The sequence below is a fragment of the Strix uralensis genome, chromosome 5 (genome assembly GCF_047716275.1).
Source record: "Strix uralensis isolate ZFMK-TIS-50842 chromosome 5, bStrUra1, whole genome shotgun sequence".
NCBI classification, from domain to species: domain Eukaryota; kingdom Metazoa; phylum Chordata; class Aves; order Strigiformes; family Strigidae; genus Strix; species Strix uralensis.
This window is the reverse complement of record NC_133976.1, coordinates 40,393,794-40,418,003: the sequence shown is the minus strand read 5'-3', so window position 1 is coordinate 40,418,003 and position 24,210 is coordinate 40,393,794. Positions and strand designations below refer to the sequence as shown.

Sequence of the window (24,210 nt, the reverse complement as noted above, 5' to 3'; positions counted from 1 at the left end):
CCTTTTTCAGAAAGTGCTTTCACTGTACTGACAACAGACATACAGAAATCACTGTAACTAGATTTAAGCAACTGGCATACCATTGTATTTCAACCTCTGCCTTAAATCAGGGTATGCTATTTACAATTATTCTTGAAGACCACACTGGCCAGAGACAAAAAAATACTAAAATAAAAACCCACGTATTTTATTTTTAGCTTTAAAGATGCATCTCTAAACAAGCAGTAGAAAAAACAAGTTAAAAAAGTAAACACCAGCATTTTGTAAAATCACACTGAACTAATACAAGACAATACGAAGTTTTCATACACCACTCAAATGCAGTTTAAAAAAAAGTAGTCTGGTCTCCAAGACACCTCCTACTTGAAATAAATCGTTAAGTACCCACAGATTTTAACTATAAAACAAGGATATATTCTTTCTTTTTTCTTCCATGTATGAAGCCAATTGCCACATACTTCAATGATTTGCAAGGAAAATTCACATAGTTTCAGTTACAGAACTGAAGAGAACACATACAACTGCATGACTGAAGTCCTTCTGTTTACAGTATAGGCTCTTCAGCAAGTCAACACTCGTCACATATCTTTAGACTGATCATCTTCTTCAAGTTTTCTGATTTCATTCTTTAAACAGTTGATGGTTTCACGACTTGCTTTTAGTCTTTCTTTAAGCTCAGCAATTTCAAAACTAGTTTTCTTTTTGGCCGCTTCCAGCTTCTCCCTGGTTTTTACTTCAAGATCTGCAACTGTGGTGGTGATAAAAATAAATATTGTAGTACCATGTAAAGTTGAAATTATTTTTTTCTAATTGCAACAGTAATTTGGATCGTGTGTGGCCTGAAAGAGATTACTGTTAGCCTTAGAGATTCAATGACTGTAGTCAAAATGGTATCCAAAAGCTTTTTTTGTGCCCTCATTCAGCCCAATCATTTTCCAGAGTTGTTTTAAGTGGGAAAAAAAACCCGACGTGACGACCGCAAATAAACGGGAGATTAGAGATTACAGAGAATTACAAATAATTTACATGTGACACCCAGTGACAGGATGTGAGGTCATGGGCACAAACTGAAATACAGGAGGTTCCCTCTGAACATCAGGAAACACTTTTTCCACTGTGAGGGTGACCAAGCACTGGCACAGGTTGCCCAGAGAGGTTGTGGAGTCTCCATCCTTGGAGATGTTCAAAAGCCATCTGGGCGTGGTGCTGGACAACTGGCTCTAGGTGGCCCTGCCTGGGCAGAGGGGTTGGAGCAGATGACCTCTGGAGATGCCTTCGCACCTCAACCATCCTGTGGTTCCTCTTCCATGTACTGTAACTGCGTTCTACTTTCCATCCCACTGGAGTTTAATTCTAGGTATCTGAAAGATTTCGTGGTGCTGCCTTTGCTTTTACAAATATCTGATGTTAGGACATCTCAATATAAGCTTTTGGACTAAGTTGGTAAGCCAACAAATCTATGGAGGCCATGGATATCCCTTCATACCCCAGACATTACATAATCATGGGCAGCGCAAAAAAAAAAAAAAAAAAAATCTTAGTTTTTATCTGCTTCAGTAGCACATTTTAAGGAAACATACAAAAAACCCACTGAAAGTTTCTATCTGCTCTCAGGAGAAACAATTCAGAAATTTTAAGTGAAAAAAAGTTTAAATTTGGACAAGACTTTTTTATGATTCAAATTATTAAACATTTTCTACATGTAAACTATAACAACATGCAATGTAACAAAAATCCACCTCAAGACGGGCTAAAGTGAGGTAGAAAGTACAAGTAGTTCATGTGTCCACACGCCCATACAGACATAAGGCAAATCGGAACCCTAATGTTGTAGAGCTTCAAACTCAAAACCACTCTTAGCTCCAGGAATTCACTGGCTAAAAATACCTGACCTTTGTTGTCAGGGGAACACGCAGATAAGCCAAAGCCCAGGTGAGGCAGACTACCATGGCATTAGGGTTTGTAACTAACAAGGTAGGATGTGGGCTTAATAAATATTACATTTGCTTTCTGAGAATAGAAGATAAGAGATGAAATCCAGAAGATCAGAACAGAAATCATCACTGAATGCATTATATTTTATGAATCAATGTACTTTAATTTCATTTCTTTAAATCCCTTAATATTCTGGTTATATTTAAAGACAGATTAGATTAAAAGGATGCAAAGAACATTAAGCTATACTGAAGTAGTATGTTATGAAATGACCGACAGTTAAAGAATTAGACAGAAGGGAAAAAGACAAGAAGAGCTTTCAAGACACTACTCTTTATCCCCAAAGGGTTGCTGCTTTGACTTAAATAGTACTAACTGTTCCATAGTCCAGTGCTTAAAGTGTGATCTTTGCTTGCAGTTAACATCCCGATGAGCTGAACAGAACTGTACCACAAAACAGTGGCCTCAATTTATTCTCTGTTTTAACTCATTTCAAAGATGTTAAACTAGGGGTAGATCATGCCATCAATCTTCATACTGTGTAATTCATAATTCTTTTTTTTTTTTTCAGCAGGCACACAGAACAGAAAATCTTGAAAGTTTTCCACTAAGTATTAGTATCTCTGCAAAAGCTGAAGTTAATTTAATGCAAAAATACCACTTTTTAGCAGCATCTAAATCCATTGTACTGTTACAGCCCATAAAAAACACTAAAAGCAAACCCAACAATTGTTATTTCTAAAATTAAAATATTTTCATTTTCAACTTACACTCTGTTTCATGCTTATAAGCACCTAGCGTGAGTTGACGAGACGTTGTTAACAGCTGCTGCATCATTGCAGTAGGGTCTTGAAATATCTGATGAAGGAGAAAAATACATGGTATCACTAATACTCTTCAAAATAAAGTGAGGATTACATTAAAAATTTTCATACCATTTCGTCATAGAATTCAGAAACTACAGTTTTCTTTCCCAGGATGGCATTGGTATCAGATTGAAAAAGCTTCAGCAAGTGATACAAGGTTACCTATACAAAGACAGAATTTTATTAGCTTGACAATTGTAGGGAAATACAAGTCTTCTTCTAGATATCAACAAGCAGCATTTATTCCTACCAAACAACTGTATAGAATTTAAAAATCTTTTATGAACGCAAAAATAAATGTCATATAACTTCAACAGAATTACTTAAATTTAATACAGTGTTAAACACACCACCTACCCAAAGGTTTCTTGACACTTCAAAAATGTCTGGGCAAGTGGTTTAGTATTGGTGCATAAAAACTACTAAGACCACCTTCTTGTAAACGTTTCCAAATAGATGATTTAGTTCAAACCAATTTTCCCAACTAATCAGTTAGAAAGTACTTTCTGTGACCTTATCACCCCTTCCTGTGAAAGAAAAACACCGGGGGGGCCATGAATAGCTTTTCACTGAAATGTCTCTCTGAGAAGTTACTCTTCCATTACTGCCCTGCAAATGGCAGGAGCTGGAGAAGAGCTGGAGCCCTGTCCAGCCCTGAGGAACTGCTGAGCACCTGGACCATGACCTGGGAAGGGGACACAGCCCACAGTTACTCCCTTCCACGAAGGGGCCCATGAATGGTCATGGAAGAGCACGGTACCTTACTCCGGTTGGTACTTCCCGGAAAGGAAGAACATGACAGGCACCGAAACGGCCTTCCAAGAACGGCCACAAAGAAAAAACACCCAACCAACTTTACGACAGCTTGGTCAAGTTGTGAATGGAATACAAGAAGTCAGGATGCTACTGAGCACCACAGCACAGGAAGCCCTTTCTAGTCTAGTATCAATTTTCATACATTCAAGAAAAACATCAAATTCAGTTTTCCCCTCATTTGGCAAAAAATGGCTAAACCAAGAGGATTGCTGTAGTTCATGCGATAGAAGGAACTCAGTCCTTCCAGAATTAAACATCCCTTTCCACTAAAATACAGTAATCGAGTTTCCTACCTAAACCTGGATAAACAAACCTGCAAGATAGTCTAAAACACGGGATGGGAACAAAGAAATTCATTGCAATACTTTATTTATCTAGAGAAGTGTCTTAATCTGGTTTTCTTAGGAAAGAGCTAATGCTAGCATAGTACCTTTGCTGCTTTTTGACTGATTTTGACCAAATCTGATAGACAAAAAAAACAACAACAAAAAAGATAAAACTATCCAAATATCCTAGAACTAGGAAGCTACATGGAAGAGAAATCCTCAGTATGTGCTCAGCCCAGGTAAGGTGCAACATGCAGTCATGTATTAGTTAATGTCAGAAAGCCAAGCACAGGAAAAGCAGTGACAAAATGCTAGTAGTAATGCCCAGAAACAGGAAAACGTGGCCAGGCATTAAATGCATTTCCTACAAGAATAGGCTTTATTACTTCCATGGCTGACGGGACTTATTTTGATCAGCAATATCCTACAGCACAGCTTTAGGCCACCATAGTTAATTAAGTATTATTAAAAGTTCAATGTACTTACAGGTCTTTCATTTGGATCAATGAAAAATATCTTAATGATTATTTCAAATTCACCCCAGCCTGTTTCGGTGATTTCATACGGTGGTTTGGTAACAACTGCAGTAGGAAACACAGAGATGTTAACAGAGGTGATAAAGCCTCAGTGGAACTAATCAAAATCCCAGTTCTAGGAACATATGACAAATGCAAAACCCACCTCTTAAAGGATTACCGTAGCTTTCATGCAACTTGAATTGAATTTTTTTCACATAGGCAGACATGTCCTAAAATAGAGACGTTGTTATTTCTATTTATACAGCACACCAAAACACTGTTTATTCATCCATCCTACATGCCTATAATTTCTTCTGACGTAAACACTGTATTTCTTCTGACTTTAAGCACAGTAGGAAAGCAAGATGGTAAATCCAAGAATTAGTATTGGCACGCAGGTCTATCAGTATTTTGTCCCCAGGAATGCACTCCAGTTTTCCCCTAGCCTGGAAAGATCGCTCAGAAGAGGGAAAAGAGTCTCCCTTCTCTTCTTTTTTGGAACCCTCCCCCAGCCTATGCCTTTCCTCCCCTTAGGCCCAAACGTCCTTCTGCCCTTTCCTCAAAGCCCGGCTTTTTCAAATCCGAACTGACCGCCCCAGAGCGCTACTTGGCTCCAGCAGCCGGGGCAAGGAGCTGCGCCCCCCGCCCCGCTGCGCGCCCCTCCCCCGGCCCTCCAGTCCCGGCCGCAATGCGACCGGGTCTGTCTCTCCGTGACCCACGGTGACGGCCGGCGGCCCCCAGCACGTTTAACGCCTCACCTCGTTTCTGTAAGGCTTGACGTAAACCGTCCATTGGTGAGTGTGACCATCTTCTTCTCTTTTCTTCCCAAAATACCGTGCGACGTTTCCATACACGATCGGCTTCACAATGGTAACACCCTTTAAAAACACAAACAAAACAGAAAGAAAACCAAAGGTGACACGTTTTGAAAGACGTTTGCCCCGCTGCTATTTGTAGCCCGCACGAAGCCGGTGCCCGCAGAGGCCCCGCGGAGCAACCCTCGTCCTCCGCCGTCCAGCCGAGCCTCCCGCCGCCGGGCCCGGGCCCGGGCCCGCACCTTCACCCTGCCCCCGGAGTCAGGCCCGAACTCTGCCATTCTCTTGAACATATTGCCCCGGAGGGGGCGCCGCCCGCCGCCGCGCCGCCCGGCTCAGCTCCCGCGGCCGCCAGGCCCCGCCAGGCCCCGTCACCGCCATCCCCCGCAGCTTCCGGCGGCGCCATGGCGTCACGGCGGGGCGGGGCCATGGCGGGGCGAGGCCTGGCGGCCCCCAGCGCACCCTGGTTGGGACAGCAGGGCCGGTGCCCGGCTGTAACCCGCCCTCTGAGCCGCCCTGGGTTTAGCCGCTGCTGGGCGGCGGCCTAACAGTCGTGCGGAGGAGAGGGGGATCGCGTCGCACCGCTCTAAGCCCGGCGAACTGCACCCCACCTTCCCTCCGCCGCCGCGCCCTCCCGCGGAGGCCGCAGATGCTGCTCGGTGTGAGCTCGGTAGCACTTAAAATGGAGTGGGGAATTATGTCAGTTTTCTTCCTTCTTTTCATATTTTTACTTCAGTAGCCTTCGAACACACACCCTAAGCTAGCGTGTGTTGGTGTTCACCGGTTTCACTGTGTGCCATTGCCGAGGACACACCTGGTCCCTGCGTGGTTAAATGAGACCTCCTGAATGAACAGAGCAGTCCTGGTGAGGGGACAGTATCTGCTGACAAGACAAATAAAGTAGGAAGGAAAAGCCCATATAAGACACAAAAAAGGGGAAAAAGAAAAGTGGCAAGCATGCGAATAGTTGCCCAGCCACTTCAAAATATCCTATCTCTGGGTTGACTGCTGCAGAAACCTTAAGTATGTCTCTGCAATCTACAGGATATCATCTTCTTTGGTAAGATATGATCCTGTTGTCTTCTAGACAAGAACCAAAAGCCAGAGAAGTGTGCCAATTTGTGTATGCTTCTCAGAGGAAAAGCAAAGAACTTTCCTCTGGCAACTTCCAGTTACCAGAATGAGCCGAACAAATCCAGTGAAGCAACCCCACAAACGATGCAAAATAAACCAGGCTGTAAGAGGATGCTATATTTCATGTATTTACCTTTGCAAGATAAAATAGAGAATGAGGCTACTCAGGTGACAACAAACTAGTTTTTTGCCACCATTTTATGATTAATCTGCAAGCAGATTTAATTACATAATTAAACATTTGCTCGTTGTCAGTTGGTCATCTTGGTAGGTAAGTATTCAGTTGAGCAAAAAGGACATCACACCACAAAGTAACAAGCTATGATTCTGAGTCAAAGTTGTACACAAGTAACATCCATAATTTTAAAAAAATCTAAAGAGACATGAGAAGGAAAGATTCCAGTCTCTTCTATTTTGTTTGCTCTGTGAACCTGACAGTTCTTTGGGTGAACAAGGTATCAGAAATTAACTGACACCATTTCACCCTGCTTAGGTGTGAGCAGCTCGCGTCAGCAGTCCTTGTCTTCATCAAAACACATTGGCTTAGCAGGACCCTTTATTTACACTGTTTTCCTCCATAACTGAATATAACAGAATATATGATCAAAGTGGTTTTTTGTTCTTGTAGGAATGCAGACAGCTTCCCACAGTTCTCTGAACAGCAACAGAGGTCAGAAGACTCTTAAAACCATGTTAATTACCAGAAGTGGCAGGCCTGAAGAGCATCTGACATTATTTTTCATTATTGATTCACTTCAGGGCAAGAAACATGCCTGACTGTTGGGCTGAGTGAAGGCAGAGATCCACGCTGACGTGGTTTTGTGCCGGTATCTCTGAAGAAGCCCACCGGCACTGACTTGCAGGTGACTGGGGAGTGATGTCCCTGTGCCTCCTAAGCAGGGTCACACGCAGGGGGCTGTGCTGACCCAAGGGTAATTAATTTCTCCATTTCAGGAGGAGATGAGTCTGAGGGAGTTGCTGATTTATGGGGCTGCTCCGTCCCCCAGCTGCACCCGCCAGTCAGCCCAGCTCTGTTCCTAGGATGGACTGGAGAACTCAAGCTTCTCTCGGGACCTGCAGCCAGACCCTGCCTGCAAACTGCTCTCAAGAGCCCCCCTTCCTGTGGCTCCCCAGACCATGTGCCGGGGCTCCTGGCAGACCAGAAGATGGTGATGATGCGATGATGAATGCCATGCCTTACCTGCTCCCAGGAAGCAAAAATTTCCTGCCCCATTCCTTGCGTTAAGTAGATCTCATGTGGACAGTGCTGCTCAGTTTCGAAGTAGTATATCTGCTCTTGTTGAAAAAAAAAAAAAAAGCAAGTTGGCAAGACTGGCATGTGGGCCAGTATTTTGCAAGTGGTCAAGCTCTCACTGTCTTCAATGAAAAATTACATTTCCTGAGGTTAGTGTAACTTCTAATTAATAAACAGCTTCTACAGAAACCTCTTTACTCTGGAAACATTAAAATGGACAAAACCGGGAATGATGCAGTTCCTGCTGTAAAGAAACCTTTTCCTCCCACATGCACATGACTGCCCTGCAGATCTCCCCTTGGAAAGGGGGAAGGGTGGGCTTGAATATTGTGGTGCTTTGTATTTTGTTCTGCTTTGTTTTTTGAAGATACAGTTGTAACCAACCTGTGCTAATCTGTTTGCAACTGGAACATGGAGGGCAGCCCATCACAGCACTACCTGTAGAAACTGAGCTCACCTGAGCAGGGGTTATTGCACACGCGCTTGGCCATTGGGGTCCTACTATCGTTGCACCACCAGCGGCTGTTGGTCTGTAAGATCCGTGATTCTAATACAGAAAAATCAAAAAGATAATTGTATAGGGAATGCACATGATAGGGGGGTGGTCCTTTTATTCTGGAATCCAACCAGATATGAAAAGCACATGCAATATGTCTTAATTTCAAAATGGCCTTGGAAAACCCAGCATAGGATTTCTACTCTTGGAAATAAATTCCAGTATGCTTCTGTACATTGCTCTCTATATATAGAATCACAAGTCAAGCCAAACGTGTATTTCCACAAAAACAACAGAGGAAAATACTACTATGTCCAATTTATGCAGTGGTTTTGACTGTATTTAATCAATGCTGGCCTTCTCCTGGACAGAAATGAAGCGCAAGGAAGATTTCACAAAGCCAACTTGTGAAACCAGAGCGGTGTTGGGGCCCTCTCACCACCGTTACTGCCCTAAGGGTGAACATGCAGACACTGGGAATGGCCAAAAAAAATACTCTGCTAAAGATAACCTTGTCTGTTTGCTGGCTCCTGCCTGTATGGGTGCGGGTGGCCCAGCTGCACGTGCATCTCACAGGATGCAGACGAGTGGGTGGGCTGTGGCAGGCAGGATGTGCTCTGCAGCGGCAGCTCCTATCATGCTTTGAAGCTGTCAATAGCTGTTGCAGGCAGAGCTGCTCTCATAGGTGGCCCCAAGGGTGCTTTTGGCCATTGCAGATGTATCCAAACAGACCTGCTCACCTTGCTCCTGCTGCCAGGCACGCTCCCACGGAGCTTCTCGCTGCATGAATACCTGCTCACTGCAGCAGGAGCAGAAGTTTTGGTGAGGGGCCATGTTCAGGGCTTTGCCTTTCCCTTCTTATGACTTACCTGCCCTGTTTTGTCCTACGTGCCACTGTGTCTGCATCAGGGCAGTAGGAAGGAGGAGGGATGGTGATGGTGATTCTCATTCAAAATGTGAATGTCCCAGGGCCAACACGTGGATTGTTCCCCAGACCCAGAATAGAGCCCGTGAGCGCTTCCCTCCAAAGGAACAATCTGTTGCCACTGCCCACTACTTGTCTCTAGGTCCCACAGCCGTGCCTCTGCCCGGCTGCCTGTCTTTGCTCTGCACTCCCACTCCTGTTTGCTCCACAGCTTCACCCGCCTGCCCCACTCCAGCAGCACAGCCACCGCAGACAGACCCCAAGCAGAGGAAGGAGCTGCAGCAAGTAAAAGCAGTACAGTTAGAATCTCGGGAGGTATGATGAGATGGGCTGCTTCTAGGAAAGGCTTCCTGATGACCACAGCTCAATTAGACTGTGCAAGCATGGCAGGGAAAGAGACAGTAAAGAGAAAAGCTGTAGAAAATACCTGCAGTCTGTGCCTGCAGAGATGGACTAACCTGATGGGACCCTAACCTCTAAACTCCAGCATTGATGCGGACCTACTCACTTTAACTCACTTTAACAAAGCTTGTTAAATGGAAATTCCCACCCCATGTGCCCCCTGGACTCACAGAGTCCCATGCTGTGTCCCCAAAAGTTATTTGGTCCAAGAAGCTTCATAGTTGCTGCCAGATCACACCTCTCAGACCTTCCTCAGGGCAGCCAAGGGTAGGAGGAAAAATGCAGGGATTAGCCAAGACTTGATGTTGCCAGTGTAGTGCACACAGCCTCTTAAACACAGAGACTGCAGGCTCTCCTGCACTTGTCTTAACTCTTAATTGTCTCCCACCCCCTTTTGGTTCCTCTGCTCCGCAGTAACCAGGAACGCAACCTGTTCAGTACACGGACGTTTCCTGATACTTAAAACATCACTCCAAAATTGTCAAATTTCTTACACAGTGTGGAAAGCCATAGGACAGAGTAGCATTATCTCAGAAGAATTTTGTTTAAACTGTCACAATACCCACCAAAGAGAGTTGGCTATCTAAATTCTGCTACTCAGATTTCAAAATCCTGGCCTTACTGCACAGTTCTTGCTCATCACAAATCTATCGCCATTAACCACCTAACAAAAATAGCCTTAGGAGATAAAGAAAACAGAATTGACATAATTACTATGTTATCCTCTGGCTCTGCAAAGGTGGTTCTTCTAGTCAGGTGTTGAAGTATGGCAATACATCATTTGCTTATCGATATGAGCACCCTCGTCATGCTGCTCTTACACAGCATTGGGAGCAATGCTGGGTTTATCAGGGCTCCGGATGCAAGGGGGCCAGGGAGCCAGTTGCTAGTAAATTAGATGGAGCATCATGCAGGAGTAATGGGGAGGAGGAGGAAGCACATGCAACCTCCTTAACACCCATGATGAATCAACCCTCATCCAAGATCTCCCCAAATGTTGAAGCATGAAAACCTCTCTAAGCTAGCCACCAGCACCTACGTATTATTCATGTTTTGATAGTGGAATTAATATGGAGAAGTGGGTTTTACAGCTAATCTGGAGCCCTGAGGTTCAGCTCATGCAAGTTTTTTTTCCAGCAGGCATAAGGAAGCCGAACTACCACAAGCAGATCTACTTTTAATTACATTCAGAGCTGGTTACTTTTGACTAGACTTTGAAATTCAGATCTGCTAAATTCATTTCAGAAGGAAAGTGCTGCCAAGAAACAGTATGCCTGCATACAATCTTATTTGATTTGCTTTATTAGGACACCTTTCATGGGGAATTGCAGACACTTTGATAGGTAGGCTAGAAGATTGTCTCTGCCATGTTCAGCAACCTCTAAGAGATCAGACTTTCACAGCATCCCACTTCAAATCGCAACTCAATTAGAGAACAGCAGCTTCTAACACCACCCCTAGACTCCATCTTCCATGCTTAGCCCCTTGACAATACTGATTGCATCATGATATCAGCTAGGTCACTTTAACAACTATAAATTGTACTTTTTTCTCTTTTTTGAGGATTAATGTTGCCTCATAGTCAATCAAGTAGCCTGGGAAACCTGGGTTCTCATCTGATCTCTACTGAGGGCAATAAGTAACTAAGCAAAGGGACACCTAAATACCATAACTATCCAGTAAAGGTCTCAATTTTTTCATGATAAATGCAGCTAAAACCTTCTTAGTCTTCAAACATAGATTTGTTATCCTCATTATTTTTGTCCTCTCATATGTTGACTGTAATGACCAGAATGGTGCTGTCACCAGCAGGGAAAACCCCAGAATCTTAAGACTCTCCTGCCTTGCAGTCCACAATTAGTATTTCTAAATACCAATGCAGAAATGCATAGCTTCCTGTTGGGTTTTTGTTTCCTTTTACCTTTAATTTGCCATGTTGGGCATGACTTGTCCTAAAGAAGACTGATATGGGAGAAAGAAAAAGTGGTAACTTCCATTTTTTTTAAACCTCATACAAAGATTTGATCACCAAGATAGAACTTACTGGGTTCATTGTCTGAACCTTCACAGGCTTGAATGTTTTTACCAGCATGGAAGCACATTTTTAAAGAAGGAAAAGAAGTGGCAGAACTGAACAAATACTCACTGTTACTGCCTCATTTCCCTGCTAGTGGTGTGCCAACTGCAGATGTACCAACCCTGGCTGATCTGCTGTTTTACTGCTGAGTAATAAATGGGGTGCTTAAAGCCATGCTTTGAACTTCAGGGTATCACAGGATGGCTGGGGTGGGAAGGGATCTCAAGGTCTGCTCCAAACCCTCTGCCCAGGCAGGGCCACCTAGAGCCAGTTGTGCAGCACTATGCCCACATGGCTTTCAAAGACCTCCAAGGATAGAAACTCCATAACCTCTCTGGGCAACCTGTGCCAGTGCTTGGTCACCCTCACAGTGAAAACATGTTTCCTGATGTTCAGAAGGAGCCTCCTGTATTTCAGTTTGTGCCCATGACCTCACATCCTGTCAACCTGCAAACCTGTGTAATCAGAGATTGCTTCACTCCTCATCAGCTATGGCCACGAACAGGAATAAATGCCTTTAAATCACAGCCCACAGCACAACAGGGGGAAACACCTTGTCCATTACAAAGGTGAACAAGCACAGCCCCAGCAAAAATTTGACTCCTGTTTGAACTGATGCTGCTATGAAGTCTGCTGAAACAGCAATGTGTGGCAGGAATTTTTGCAAGGCGTCCAAGAAGAATGTTCTTGTTAAGCTTCTAAGGGTGATGCCCTCCAATCACCCCGCCCACACCTACTTAAAAGGAAACAAAAATCCAAACATCCTTTATCCCCCCCCCCCCTCCATGCCAGCCCATTACCACCATCAACACCTTCCCCATGGCCTGTGGCCTCGTGCTCTTTTACCTCCACCTTGCAAACAACTGCAAGTTCTTACACTGCTGTTGCCCCCAGCACTGCAATGGAAGGGAGTTGCCTTGCATGTGTTGTCCTCTATTCTGTCTGCTGGTCCCTTTGTCAGTATTTTGTGGGGAAATGCATTCCCCTTGCTCCTTCACAGGGCTGGACATCCCCCAGCCTGTACCTGTGGCCAGGAGAGGGAGGGGGGTGTCCCGCAGCAGGATGCACTCAGAGGTGGGTTGGTGAGCACTGGTGGTGGGAAGCAGGGCACCACACTCCCTCTCCAGAACCATTCCTCCCTGCTGTGAGCTGGGCTGGGAATAGGCTGTCAGGACATCCACCCTGACACCCACCATTCCTGTGTGGTTTGTGATGGACAGCTGAACAGTTTGCCAAGATTGTAAAATAAGTATGATACCTTAAACAAGCTTTGTGAAGGTCAAAGATGTGCTGGAAACCCCAGCACAATTCTTTGGAGTGTCTGGGTTATTTCACAGTAACTACATAGCAGGAGCAATAAAATGCACAAACTCAGTGACAAGGATGTTCCTCTATAGTGTTTTAGGAATGACTCCTAACAATACGATGAACCACCAGGAATAGAGAGTGGCAGGAGGCTTTCAGCCAGACATCTTTCGTTGCAAAATTGCGGCAACTCCAGTTCCAGTGGTATCAGCAAAATGGGAAGAAAAAAAATTGAAGAATTAAATGTCTGCTAAAGACAACATAAAAATGGGCTAGTATTTGTCAAAGATACAAGCTCAGAATTAATAGAGGACAACAAGGATTTCATACAGACACAACTGAATGGTCTAGAAAATGGCATAGTAGAAACAGAACAGAATTTAAGAGCATCAAAACCTTCTCTATTGGAAATATCTGATGAGACTACATACCCCAGCTGATGACAGGATCTACAGGAGGCTGTAGCAGGGAAGGCAATTTTCCTGCTAATGCCCCCATACAAACCCTGTTAAGACCCCACCTGGAAAAGCGTGTGTGTTTCTGTTAAAGGAATATATATTCTCTCCTGTTATATGAAAAATTAACTGAAAGGTAAATGTGCAAGAACAGGGCAAGTGAGTGTAACAGTCTGTCCTAAAGAAGACAAGAGCCTCCTTAAACAAATTTACCAAAATAAAGACAGAGGAAGTATTAACTAGTTGTTGTGAATGCCTTAACCCCTTAAGTACAATGTGAAGGGAAATAACTAAATAGAGAACAATATCGGCACAAGATCAAATTAATATAATCTAGCCAAGAAGAAATTCAGGCAACAGCTTAGAAGGTTTGTAACCCCTGGAGCACAGGAGGAGTGGGACAGCCTTCCTGTAGGAAGAGCAGGAGCAAACACCCCAGACAGACCCTATGAGGTTGTAAGATAAATCTTGGAAAAGGTTGTAAGATGCAATTAGCTGCCCCAGGATGGGACTGAACTTCACATCCCAGGTGCTATTTGTCAGTCTGTATTGCTACTTCGCTTTCTCCTGTGGCCTTGCAATGAAGTATGCAAGGCTAGAACACACCCACCCCACTCCCAACCCCTTTTACCTTTAATTTGCCATGTTGGGCATGACTTGTCCTAAAGAAGACTGATATGGGAGAAAGAAAAAGTAGTAACTTCCATTTTTTTTAAACCTCATACAAAGATTTGATCACCAAGATAGTACTTACTGGGTTCATTGTCTGAACCTTCACAGGCTTGAATGTTTTTACCAGCATGGAAGCACATTTTTAAAGAAAGAAAAGAAGTGGCAGAACTGAAGAAACTGGCACTGGATGCGTGCTCTATGCCTACTGAAATAAAGGAAATCACTTGGAGCAGTCTTCAATCACTTTCAGAGTCACAAGTAGGTTGTGGCATAGGGCCAGCTACAGGGGAAAAAATCTTTGTAGGAACAAGTGGAATGAAAAAAATCTGTGTTACAAGATCACATGGAAAGGACTGGAAATGGATGGGATTCTTTGATCTAGACCATGTTACTTCAGTTCCTGTCTACAGCAAAGGGCTGGGGGCACCCTTAAGAACACAGGTGCTGAACCTGCTTCTACCAACCTATTTTTGGGGGCTGTTGCATGTGATCTGCCACTACAACGTCTAAGTGTTGAGCCCAGCCTCTGCCCAAGTGTGCAGTTTAGGTGAAGCTTTATCATATGCTGCCGTTGTGGAAGAAGTGAGCAGGATACAGGCAGCCGGCTGCTCCTCACAAAGCAGAGTCCTTCACCTGCCAGCCGCCTTTACATTTCACAGCCTTGGATGGCACACAGATACTGGCATATTCAATAAAGAAAGAAAAACTTCCAACTCCAGACTCTGCGCAAAATTACCAGGTGCCTCAGCCTCCTTACCCAGGTTAGGTCAATCCAAGATCTAATTCTAGAACTGTGGTTTTAAATTTGCCATTTTTTTCAAGTTAAAAACAGGTAGGAACATTTTTGTTCTTTGTAAGGAGATTACACCCGATCTCACAAGGGTTGACCTTGCAGAAATGTCATGTAAGACTTTCCTCAAACTTCTTCCAGGGAAGGAGACACAAACCTGACTCCAGCAATGAATGCTATGCCACTGTCCCTCTTGCTAGCCCCAATGGTTTTAACAGACCATTAATTTAATTTGGTGGCAATGCTTTTGTTTTTGGCAACTTGCCAGTTTTCTAAATAAAGACTGGAATTTTTAGAAACCTTCCCTTCTTCAAATAATACACCCAAGCCCCTCACAGTTAAGATTCCAAGCTAGTTATTGCTGTAATTATAACCAAAAAAAAATGCTGAAGGAGGTGATAATGTAGAGGTTAAGAGGTTTATTTCCAGATTCATTTTGAGTAAAAGGCATAAAATTACTTTTTTTTTTAATATTATGAATAACTGAATGGAAAGTCAGGGGATAACTTAGGAAGGCACAGTAGGGATCCCACATGACAGGAAAAAAGTTATTTTTCCTGAAGTATTATACTGTTACCACTGTAAAAGAAACATCAAGAAAATTCTCCAGCTGAGATGGAATCCAGTCAGCAGATAGCTTTAATCATTACAGAGAATGTATACTTACACAGAGAAGCTCAAAATACAGCTTTTCTTATAGAGAAAAAGGCTAATCACTCATCTGTTTTTATAGCTGGCCTTCTCTGACCTTTTTCATTCTAAGTGCTTTATGTATTAAAAAAAAGAACCCACCACACAATTTAGACATTATTTCCAACAGTTTCTTCTGCAGGGCTCTGCTGGCCATTCTACAGCCTTCACTATTTTTGTTATCCTTACACTAAAGATCTTTGAGAAAATAGGGGCTGTGGACCTACATCTTGCAAAGATTCCAGGCTAAATGGTTTAGGAAAGTGAGAACTGCAGTTTTAATTACATGTAGACTCCAATTAACTTTTTGAGGTGGGAGCCCAAGTCCCTTCCAGCTTGACCCATGAATAAGGATTCTGTCTGGGATGAATGGTCTCTGTTTTCATCCTCTCCCACTAGTGTGGAGCCGTAAACACATCCAGGCAGAGCCACATGTTTTTTTAAGTGAAGCACAGTCTGGGGATTGTAAAAGGTGGCAAGGGTAGCTGCCTGTCAAAAAGCAGATTGCTGAACAGGGAAAGGGAATACCAGCGAGTTTTAGGCGTCTGTTTAACCATTCTGAAATACAGTAACTCTGCAGAGCTCCCTCGGGAACCCACCCATCTTCTGCCAGGTTTTGGAGATGCGTTCAACAGCCAACATTTTCTCTGCCTCTGTGGACAGTATCATCCAGTGTTTCCAGTGTCAAAGAAAGACTTCTGAGCGTTTGAGTATTTCTTTCACTTCAAGGGTATTACATAGGAAAACAGGCACAGGAATTTAAGAGCAGTGCACTCAAAAGGCATTCAAAATAATATACAGAAAATAAGGCAAGAAACAAGGACTTATTCATGAGGTGCCAAGACAAGGACAAAAAAAAAAAACCAGCTTGTTTTGTGAAAAAAGGGGAAGAAGCAACTGCTCATCATCTCAAATTTAGGGCAGTTGAGGATTATCACATCTAGTTCTGCTGACAAAGCTCAGAACTCATGAGAAGGTGGATATGTGGGATAAATAACCAATGTGTGGATATCACAGTAATTGGACAAACAAGGGTCACAGACATAACAACTCATAGGATTATGAATTAAGCAAAGAGGAGTGGAGAGGTTTTTTCATGCCACTAGATGGCAGGAGGAGATCCTTTCACACCACCTGTGCACATCCACACCATTTTGACCATATCCTTCCTTTTGTGACAACATCTAGGGCCTAACTTCACTTTTTACAGGACAAAAAGTGAAAATAACTTACTAATTTACAGGATAAAAAGAGAAAATCTATTCAATGAATACCAGTTGCTAAGTAGATTCAGGTGTTTTGGAAAAAATATTCAGCTATATATTTTTCAAAAACAAACACGTGTTTACACTGGGTCATTTCTGTAAAACTGGGAAACCCTATTTGAGAATAAATTAATTCTATTTCCCAGTTATACAAAGGGCACAAGGTTTACAAGACTTGCAGCTACTGCAGACTGATGGGAAGCAGAGCGCTAACAATTTTCTGCAAATTTGTTTGGAAGAGATGGATAAACAGATTCAGATAATTAAAAGGGATAGCAATCTTCTACCTGAGGCAAAAAGACTTTTATTTCTACAGATACAAATGGTCTGCAATTGTTTTTCACATCTCTCCAGGAGCAGAAAGAGCAGAGTAAGAAAGGCAGAAAACTTTTGGATCAGTTCCTTGAACACCATATACTTTGTCTCTGCATTAAATGTGTGAACTGACCAGCATCTCACTGTTTTCTGTAATATTGTACATTGTTACATGAATAAAAAAAGAGCAAGTTTCTTCTGACTCACTTCCAGCTCAACCTTAACCAATAAAAACCTATCCAGCAAAAAAACCTGCTTCATTTAGCACCAGCCTTTCTCCCTCCCTCTGCCCAGGGACAGCACTGCACCTCTCAGCTTGCAACATCCTTGTAAACAAACATGCTGCCCTCCCCTACTGCTACTCCATCAAACTGCTTCTGCACCTTGCACAAAACCCTCCTTTCATCTCCAGTCTAAGAAAGGGAATACATTCCTACCTCACTCATTTTGGCCTCTGTTGCCTCTCTAAACGTTCTCTTGTACATCTCCCAACAAGTTACTTTTCTTAGATGTGGAACAGGCTTATCTTCCCATTTCCAGCCATTTACTCACATTTTTCAGAAGCATTCACTTGCTTTTCTATCTTGTAAGAGGTAAGAGAGAAAATAGATAAAAATGCAATGTGACCAACACATTTCCTTCCTCTTGCAGTCCCAGTGAATCTGTCCATCTCTTACATGACAAACTCTCCTGAGCAGCAGTGGCCTTTCCTGCTCTCATAGAGCATGAATGAGCATCAACTCAAATTCTTCACTATGTTTGGAGTAACCTCTGTTGTTAGTCAAGATGCATTCAGAAAGTTAAGTTACATCATACTTTAACTACTTTAGGATATGTCAAACCCGAGATGTTGAGTGTGCAGACTACATTTCTCTAACAAATATCCTATGCTACCAGGTGGTTATTTTTGAAAAAAATGCAGAGGTGAACTCAGCAAACATCCTTTCTCAGCTGACTACTTTATTTCTGAGCACAATGCTACAGGCCTTCAAGGAGACTCAGGTAATTCCTGATGCAAAACAGAAGTTCTGTCCCCAAAATGACTAAATCAGTGTTTCCTTGCCTGGCATATCATCATTTGTTTTAGTCTAGCATTTCAGAGTAAGTTGGGTATAAAGACACTCAGGTGCCTGTATCTGGTTTTCCTGTAATAACGCCTGCAAAAAAAGTATCTTTGTAATCATGAGCTATGCATATACCTCTGTCTTCCTTTAGTCAGCCTGCACTGGACAAACTTACCTTTCACAGCTTCACACAGGCTTTGCTTTGCTGATTTTGGCATTTTATTTCCTTTCTGCTGCTCCTCTCTTATGCAACTTAACAAATTCCCCTGGACCAGCTACAATATTATGAAATGGTTTGAAGGACTAACCAGGAGAGAAGAAAAAGGTAGAAACAGCACTAATACTCCTGAACCTGAGCATGTCTTCCAACCCCAAACGTAACAGGGGTCAAAAAGGACACTTCTAACTGCTTACTCAATGTCCGCTTCCCAGCAGGTGCTTAGATATCTTTCACTTCCATAGAGACAAATTTCAAAAACTAAAGCCTCTCCTTGATCAGAACTCTCCTCTATTAACAGGAAATGAAGCAATAAGCCAGCTTTGCGAAAGGAGAGAATTCAGCCTTCAACGAGGCTGGGTCAGAATGGGTGCAGCAGCAGAAGGGAAGAATTTCTCTTTGCATGAAGACATCCTGAGGACTTCGCTGTCCCACTGCTGGGGCTGCAAAACCCATAGCAGGCACCTGCACAGGAACTCCAGAGCTACCACGGAAACAGTTCTGCAGGCCAGAAATCTCCCTTCAATTGCAGATGGTGTAAGACCACACTGCTCACGTAAGTGACCGCTTCAAGCTCCTCTACTAAATCTCACAAATGCCTTCCACCTCCCTCTCCTCCCAAAAAAATCACCAGTCAATATTGAGGGCCAGTGAGGTTACTCAGCCAAGTACAGCTGTGCTCAAGAACACATTTATCCTGGTGTGGGTCATTTTAGGCATTTTTTTTCTTCTTGTTTGCAGCCCTCAGAGGATAGGGGAGATGTGAAGGGTTAGCTCTCTTCTCCGAGGCCAGACAGCCTGCAGGAAGAGGTGGCAGAGAGGAAGCTTCTGCACCAGTTTCCACACTGCTGGGTACTAGATGGGGAGCAACAAGCAAGGACAATTTTTCTGAAACCTCAATTCCAGCAGGATCTCTCCCTCCAGCTCACCTCAGGTTCTGGGCCTTTCAATCTGCAGCAGCTACAGAGAGGACACTGAAAAAGGCTGGAGGGAAGGTTCTTTTAAGTAGAATGGAACAAGAGACACTCCTCCTAAAAAGCATCATCAACTTCCTTGTCTGTAATTCAAGGGGATGATATTTTCCCTGGAGAGCTTACATGGAAGAAAAACCAACCCATATTCAGAATGCTTACCTTCCTCGTTCTTCTGATACGGTTTCAAATCAGACCTTGATAATCTGACATCCTGGTTAGTTAACCTGTGCTTGAACACTTCCACAATGAGTTCATCCATGCACTACTGAATCCTCACGTTTATCTTATACATCCTGTTTTTGGGGACAGGATGCTTTACAATTCTTTCCCATTCAGCAACAGGAACTGCTGAACACCCTAACCTAGAGGAAAATCGCAACAAGGTATTTTTAAAATAAAGTTAGCAATTATTTTCCCCCATGCATTTCACCCAAATGGAAGCCTGAAGTCCCCTCAACCCCACCAGCCACAGTCCGACACTCCTTCCATCTCTGTCCAATCCTCCTTCACTCTGTCAATGAAGCTGAGCTACAACCCATGCTCATCTAGTTTAAAAAACAGATTAACTGTGAAATTCAGGCATAGTGCAGTAAATAATCAGTGGCCAAGTTAGTTTTCCTATCCTGTTGCTTGCTAGTTTGAACAATTAAAATTTGAGTCCTTTAGAGTAAGTGAATGTTACTTTTGTTTATTACAGGCTTACAGCACTAGCAAAAGAAACTTGGGTTCATTTTCTAGTGAGCATTTTGTTTCCTCTACACAGACCTGTACAACTGCCCACCTTCACTCATTCAGAAATTATGTTTAAATAAAACCATGAATGCTGCGATTTTCCAAGACAATCAGATTGCATTGCAGATGACTTCTTGAAGCTATAAAAATTAGAAAAAACTTTTTCCCAAATGAAAATCAGCATTCTCACATAATCTTACCACTGCCAAATGCTGTAGGCTAGTCACAGACAAAAGCTGGTGCCAACACCACTGCAAAATGGCACCGGTAATGTAAGATGGTACAAGAGACACAGCTCATTTTGTGCTACAGTAGATGAGCTTCAACAAATACCATGAATTATGAAGAGTTCACCATTAGTGTGGCACAGTACAGCAACACTAAGGACTTTTTGTGTATAACATACAGATGTGTGCTTTATATTATACAGTGTTCTGATTCAGCAGGAGAGTAAAACATTTGGCCATGAAACCACAGTGCCAAAAGTAGCTAAGTCATTACAGGATGAATACTGTCATCGGTACCAGACCAAATGTCTGCACAAGATGAGCTGACAACAGTTCAGCCTGCCATACAGCTGTTTTACCACTGCTGTGTTTAAGACACACATACTTTGTAATGATTAACACTGGTCAGATTTAGTCAACTCAAGAAGCCAGATTAAAATAAAAAGGTTTATCATCATTGGTTTAATGTCTCCTATACGCAAGCCCACAGCTCCAAACATTAGTACGTTTGATTCTGAAAATGTAATTTTAAGATTCTGAAATTGCTTTCCACAGCTGGCTTTTCTTTTTTTCTTCAGTTGACACATTACACATGGGTCACTGCATTTTACAGAAAAAAAGACTGACAAAAAAAAGGTTGGCTTAAAAATCTGAACTTCTCACTGATCTTAATAAAGACCAGATGAGAAAGACAAGAGCTATTATGAAGAGAGCTATTTCTATATTCAGAAATAATTATAGCACAGAATCTAGTTATAACTACATTTGAATGTCCACACTTTAAGTTTTAATGTCTGAATATTTGAAAAGACTGACATAACGAGCACTAAAAGATATTAGACATGCTGAAATGAAGACAGACAAAAGTATTTTTTTATATAAAAATGGTCTTTATTTCTTCAATACAAGGTAAACTACTATTGCAGTTTAAGACCAACACAAAAGTTGGACAGCAAATTGCTTAACAGTCTCCTAAAGGCTGAAAAAAAAGAAACCCATGAAAGCTAAAAGTTATGCAGTATTTCAAGTATAACATCTAAAAAAGATGAAATGATCCCTAAATTTAACTAAGTACCTCTGCTGAAAATGTATTAAAATCCGCATTTGCTAGGATACCATCTTACCTTGTTGAGAAATACAGGTCTCCAAAAACTCAAGTATTCAACAGACTCTTTGGCCTGCCGGTATCAGGAAACTGTTTTCTTTTATATATATATATATATATAAAGTCCTTTGGAGTCAGGCATTCTGACAGACATCCATTTCCTTACATTTTGCATTGCAATTCTGCGTTCCAACTCAGGCAAGCCCCCCTATTGTATTTCAAAACCATTTCTTGAATAGTTTACTCATACATCCTTGTGCAAAATGGGAATCAGGAAATGGAATGGTACAGGAAGACAATACAGCCTTTTGTTTAGAAAGTCAGCAGTGCTGGTAATCTTCATAAAAATGTTAAGGTTTACCAAATAGGAATGTATTTCACCTTTAAAACACTTGGCTTTTTTTTCCCCCCCTTTCTTTTATTTTAAAAAAGGACACCTGCAGTAGTAAGGAAACTGAATTTGCAATCACTTGTATTTATAAAAGCACACACATTCCTCATTTTCTTACATTTGAAGATCAAAGGAATGTCTGTTTCATAATGTAGTAATAATATGCACAGTTTAAAATATTTTCTATTACAAAATACAGTATACAAGAGGGTGAGGCCAAAGTCTATTACTGGAATATACTCCAAAGTGTTAGCACTGAATCATGTAAAAAAAAAAAAAAAAATCACATTACATGGTAGGAATAGATGGGAATTTTTACAACTTAAATGCTCTATTTCAGTGGGATCAAAGGTATACTGTTTACTATTTTCAAGAGACTTTAGTAAAACTAGGGTATTTCCAAAGAAGCTTTAAAAGATTTAAACACAAGCATAGGTCACACCAGAACCTAGAACCTCCTGCAGTAACTGGGGCTACAGAAAGGATTCAAGAACTAACAAGTGTATAACACATAAATAGAATGAGATGGTTTATCATATTTTGTCCAACGTGGGGAAAAAAAAAATCCCACAAGAACATCAAATTGGAGGAACTGCTATGCTCCAAACCACTCCTTCGTAATTCATCCTCTAAAGCTAAAATGAATCTAAAAGTACATAGCGTGTCAAATTTTAATTTTGAGGGACAGGATGAGGAACAAAGCAAAAAAAAAAAAAAACACCACACACCTCAACACCCCCACCCACCCCAGGCCTGTCTGCAATATTAATTGCAAGACATCATAGCAAACGGTTGCAAGAGACAGTATTGCTGCATAAACATGACTAATTAGCATGCTACAATCATAACGCTTAAGACCTGTGCAATTACCAAAATAATTTAAATCCTAAACAAATCCATGTTGCTTCTTTCCTATGTCAAAATACTTATTTTGTAAAGAATTCAGTTTTCTTTAAGTATATGCACACTGACCTGCACTTTCCTTCTCCGAGATCCTGAAGGATTTATATTTTAACGTAGAAGCAATTTAGTGTCTTGGATCTCTGAAGAGTACCAGTGTTAAAACATGCATGGTTTATAGTTATCTTAATGAGCATTATGTTAGGAAATTTAAGGCTGTATCTCAGTTTACAGAAGAACCAATGACAAATTTAAGAGGCTACGTATAAAATTATATAAATAAAACCAGAAACAAAGTCTGTTTAACCTGTACACAGAGAGCAAGTGGATAAGAAAAGGAAATCAGGAATTAAGTATTTCTATAAAGAATGCCATGTATTTTTACTGGGAACACAGGTGACAAGTATATACAACATTTCAATCTCTGATTATCCACGTACAACTAGGAAAAAGATTTACAAGGGTTTGGGTATTCAACTAAACAATCAGGTAAAAAAACACCGTTAGAAAAACTAAGCCTCACCAATTTCAAAGGAACAAAACCAGAAAGCACTCACTCCTTAAAAAAAAAAAAAAGTCAAGCTAATGCCTAAATTTAGTAAGATATCTTGTTTAACACAAAAACAGCTATCCAAGCTTATAAGCCACCCTGTAAATAAAAATTTGAAGTTCTGACAAACATTTCTCAAAATGCAATCAGAACTAAAATTATTGGCACAGAAAGCAAAAAGGGAATGAGGAAAAAACCAGACTGTACAGTTTCCAAAATGCTATGTTCTTCTGAAGTAGTAATTTCAACCTGTTAAAACATATAGTCCAGTAGAAATTTTACTTTAAAAAAAACACCCTCTACTTCTGAAAAACAAACCTCCAGTAAAACAACTTCTGTTGCTAAAGCACCACCCCCACTAAGTCACTTGTTGGTTTTGTCTTTCAAAATAAAGGACATGGCCTTAAGATACTATTTTTAACATTACTTATAAAATCAATATTTGAAAGAAAAAGTATTTCCTCACAGAGTATTTTGTCCTTTCATCAGCAAAAGGAGGTAAAATACAACTGGATGAATATCAAAGAACACAGCAGTAGCCATCATGGCATTATCACCAGTCAGTAAGTTACCAAACTGCTATTTCCCAAGTGTGCCCAGGAAATTGCCAGTAATGTTTAATAAACCAAAACCTGGTAAAAATTCTACTACAGAGCCAGTTATACATGATGTGCATTAAGCATATTCCTTTTTGGTGTCTATCAGGGTCTTTGGATTTTTTTTTTATGTACATTTTGTTTCATTTAAAAAATCTAACAAATTAAACTCACAATAACAGGAGAGTATTAGCTAAATTGAAACACAGTACATTTATCAGTTAAAACTAAGTATCCAGAGAACAGGCAGAAATAAGGGGCTTCATACTGGGACCTCATCTCTCAAGTCACAATGATCGCTCAGTTTAACTTATGTTACTTTCCCCCTGCTATTCCCTCCCTGCTATTTCCATTGCCAGCAATGGAAATCTGTATGTGAGTGAGAAATTACACTCTG

General features: G+C 41.7%; 1 protein-coding gene across 3 annotated transcripts; it reads right to left on the bottom strand.

Annotated features, from left to right (window-relative positions):
- Positions 1-171: 171 nt before the first annotated feature.
- Positions 172-8,171, bottom strand: YEATS4 (YEATS domain containing 4). Of its 3 annotated transcripts, XM_074870552.1 has the most exons (8): positions 8,123-8,171; positions 7,612-7,706; positions 5,220-5,339; positions 4,625-4,691; positions 4,430-4,524; positions 2,871-2,963; positions 2,706-2,793; positions 172-748 (listed from the first exon to the last, which is right to left on the bottom strand). In XM_074870552.1, the coding sequence occupies exons 1-8, from the start codon at positions 8,154-8,156 to the stop codon at positions 579-581; spliced, it is 762 nt and encodes a 253-aa protein (XP_074726653.1). In that variant the 5' UTR covers positions 8,157-8,171; the 3' UTR covers positions 172-578. The 3 variants fall into 3 exon arrangements, with proteins under 3 accessions (XP_074726653.1, XP_074726652.1, XP_074726654.1); XM_074870551.1 differs by lacking the exon at positions 8,123-8,171 and having other exon boundaries at positions 7,612-7,788; XM_074870553.1 differs by lacking the exons at positions 7,612-7,706; positions 8,123-8,171 and adding an exon at positions 5,519-5,664.
- Between the last annotated feature and the right edge of the window lie 16,039 nt (positions 8,172-24,210).

What these genes read in the sequence shown, in the direction of transcription:
- YEATS4 (XM_074870551.1), bottom strand. Translation starts at nt 7,749, where the DNA reads ATGCCAGTCTTGCCAACTTGCTTTTTTTTTTTTTTTCAACAAGAGCAG. An exon ending in CTACGGTAATCCTTTAAGAG is followed by an intron (nt 4,525 to 4,624) that starts GTGGGTTTTGCA and finishes TTCCTACTGCAG; the next exon opens with TTGTTACCAAACCACCGTAT. An exon ending in TTGATCCAAATGAAAGACCT is followed by an intron (nt 2,964 to 4,429) that starts GTAAGTACATTG and finishes GTCTTTGTATAG; the next exon opens with GTAACCTTGTATCACTTGCT.